Consider the following 2282-nt stretch of genomic DNA (forward strand, 5'->3'; position numbering starts at 1 on the left):
CCTAATCATCAGCAACATCACTCTCATCATCACCACCTATAAAGCACAGATCAGAGTGGCTGTCTTCTCTCCAGCACCATTGGGAAATCTGCAGGCAGGCAGCATTACGTATTCCACCTGCACTGGGAGGGAAGCTCCCGTTTAGTATTCTGCAGCCTCTGCTGCTGCTGCTGCCGCCCCTCTGTTTGCAAGGAGATGAGATCATCGCAGTCTCTCAGCTAATGAGGGCTGGAGCTCTGAGCAGCATAGCACTGGGGGGGGGGTGGTTCGGTCCCTGCTTGCAAATCAAGAGCGTCTGCGGACAGGAATACGATTCTCACATCACAGCTTCTCATTGCAGGAGCAGCTTAGCATGTAGCGGCCGTCCAGCAGCGCAGATTACTAAGAGATCATTGGCTCCTGCACACCTTCTCTCTAGCTTAATGGCACCAGCAAGGATTTGGAGCTGGTGACTTTTTCTTTTTTTTTTCTCTCTCTTTTTAAAGCTGTTTCTTGAATCTTTCTGTATCTCGTGGAGGGGGTTATATTTGTTTGGGGTGGCGGTGGTCGAGAAGGCTTTGGGAGACGCGATGCTCGGCTTGGACGTGTGCGAGTTTGGGGGGCAGCTGCTGGAGTTACTGTGGCTGACTGTGTGCTACCGAGGTGAGGGTTGATTTAATCCAGGGATTGTGATGTGCATTTTACAAGGCAATCTGAGATCGTGCGCAGCTGTGGGTGATTGCATTTATATGTTATAACTGCATCTGGTGAAAGCAAAATTACATTGTGAACAGGGTCTGCTATATGTGCAGTGTCCTCTGTGATTTATTGTATGTTGTTTCATGGTAGATTGTTTTATGTCCTGCAATTCAATTTAAGCACCTCTCTCACCGTGATGTTTATTCTAGAGCTGTAGTGTGAGCGCATTATAGTGTTTTATAAAATATGAATGCATGGTTCCTGTCCTAATGTTTTTTAGAACAGTTTGTTTTGCAGTTGTGTGCAGGTTTGTATAACTGGTGACACTTGACAGCACCTATTATTCTGTTATTATTATCTTACTTTCTAATTTATTTGACAATGTACAATTTGACAAGCAATTGGGCTGCGAAAGCCTGATGCAGAGTATTCATTTCTCTTTCATTGGGATTGACTCTAGTAGATGCATATGGAACAACTAACACATGTGGTCATAGTCTGGCAGTTTAACTGGGGAACTGTCCTCTGCTGTTGATTTTGTCTGTTTTTGCTGCAGGATAATTCTGGCATTGCCATTTTACAGTGTGCTACTTTTAAACATGTTCGCAGGAATGACACGGTTTATTTTTGTGGTTGGTTTCTTAGTGTTTATTCCTAGACCCCGGTGTCAGGAAAGCCGGGCGCTCCGTTTGCTGTTTCCTAATCGCTCTCAAACCAGGTGTGGCTGCTGAGCTCGTGAGACTCACTCCAGTGAGCAAGCGCCACTTTACAAACCACGTCTCCCTGGATCACACCGCCTTAATAACCATCCCTGTGCTCTTTGAGCGTGATTGTACTGGGAGCTGTTTGTTTATCAGTGTATCAAATGCGCTGACCTCACAGCACGAGGCATTTATATAAACTGGCCTGTCCATTCCGGCTCTTCTTGAACCAGTTAAACCTGCATTCAGTGCTGGAGTCGAATGTACCCTTTCATGATGTAGAGATGAATCCCTGCATGCTAGAGTCTGCCCTACACTGTACCATAGCTCTGGTAATACCCATTGTGTCACTGTGGAATACATCTCTGCTGCCCTTTCTCTCTCTCTCTCTCTCTCTCTCTCTCTCTCTCTCTCTCTCTCTCTCTCTCTCTCTCTCTCACTAGCAGTGCAGGTGTTGGCAAAGTGCTTCCAACAGCCTTGTGTAACAGGTGTGTGACGTTTTGCAGGAGATTCCCCTGTGCAGTGTGTGCTGCAGTAATAAAGCTGTACATTAGCATGCTGTTGCTCTAGCCCCTCCCTTAGGCCAGCGTTGTAAATGCGACTTGGGGAAACATGTGGGGGTGGGGTGGAGGGGGGAGCTTATCAAGTTATACAGCTGCGCTTCACCACCCTGTTTTTTGTTGTTGTTTTCCTGTTTCAGTTTGGTCACGCGTCTGCCGGACCTCGTAGAGTATACAGTATATCCCTGCCTTAGTGGAAGTGAAAGTAATAAATAAAAAAACCTATACCTTTGGAAAATTGAAATTGATGTCTGAAAGAGGGGAAATGGCTCAGATTCAAACGGAAGAGCTTCAGCCTTGCAACATGCTCGATCGATCAGTTAATATTTAATCAGAAAATGAA

General features: G+C 46.0%; 1 protein-coding gene across 1 annotated transcript in view; it reads right to left on the bottom strand.

Moving 5' to 3' along the window:
• Positions 1–1377: 1377 nt before the first annotated feature.
• LOC121300501 (ubiquitin carboxyl-terminal hydrolase 7-like) overlaps positions 1378–2282 on the bottom strand; it is a 7314-nt gene continuing 6409 nt past the window's right edge. The window contains exon 7 of the mRNA XM_041229071.1: positions 1378–1461. Coding sequence (XP_041085005.1) covers positions 1378–1461 — 84 coding nt within the window. The remainder of the gene's footprint in view (positions 1462–2282) is intronic.

This window comes from Polyodon spathula, chromosome 26 (assembly GCF_017654505.1).
Source record: "Polyodon spathula isolate WHYD16114869_AA chromosome 26, ASM1765450v1, whole genome shotgun sequence".
Classification (NCBI taxonomy): Eukaryota; Metazoa; Chordata; class Actinopteri; order Acipenseriformes; family Polyodontidae; genus Polyodon; species Polyodon spathula.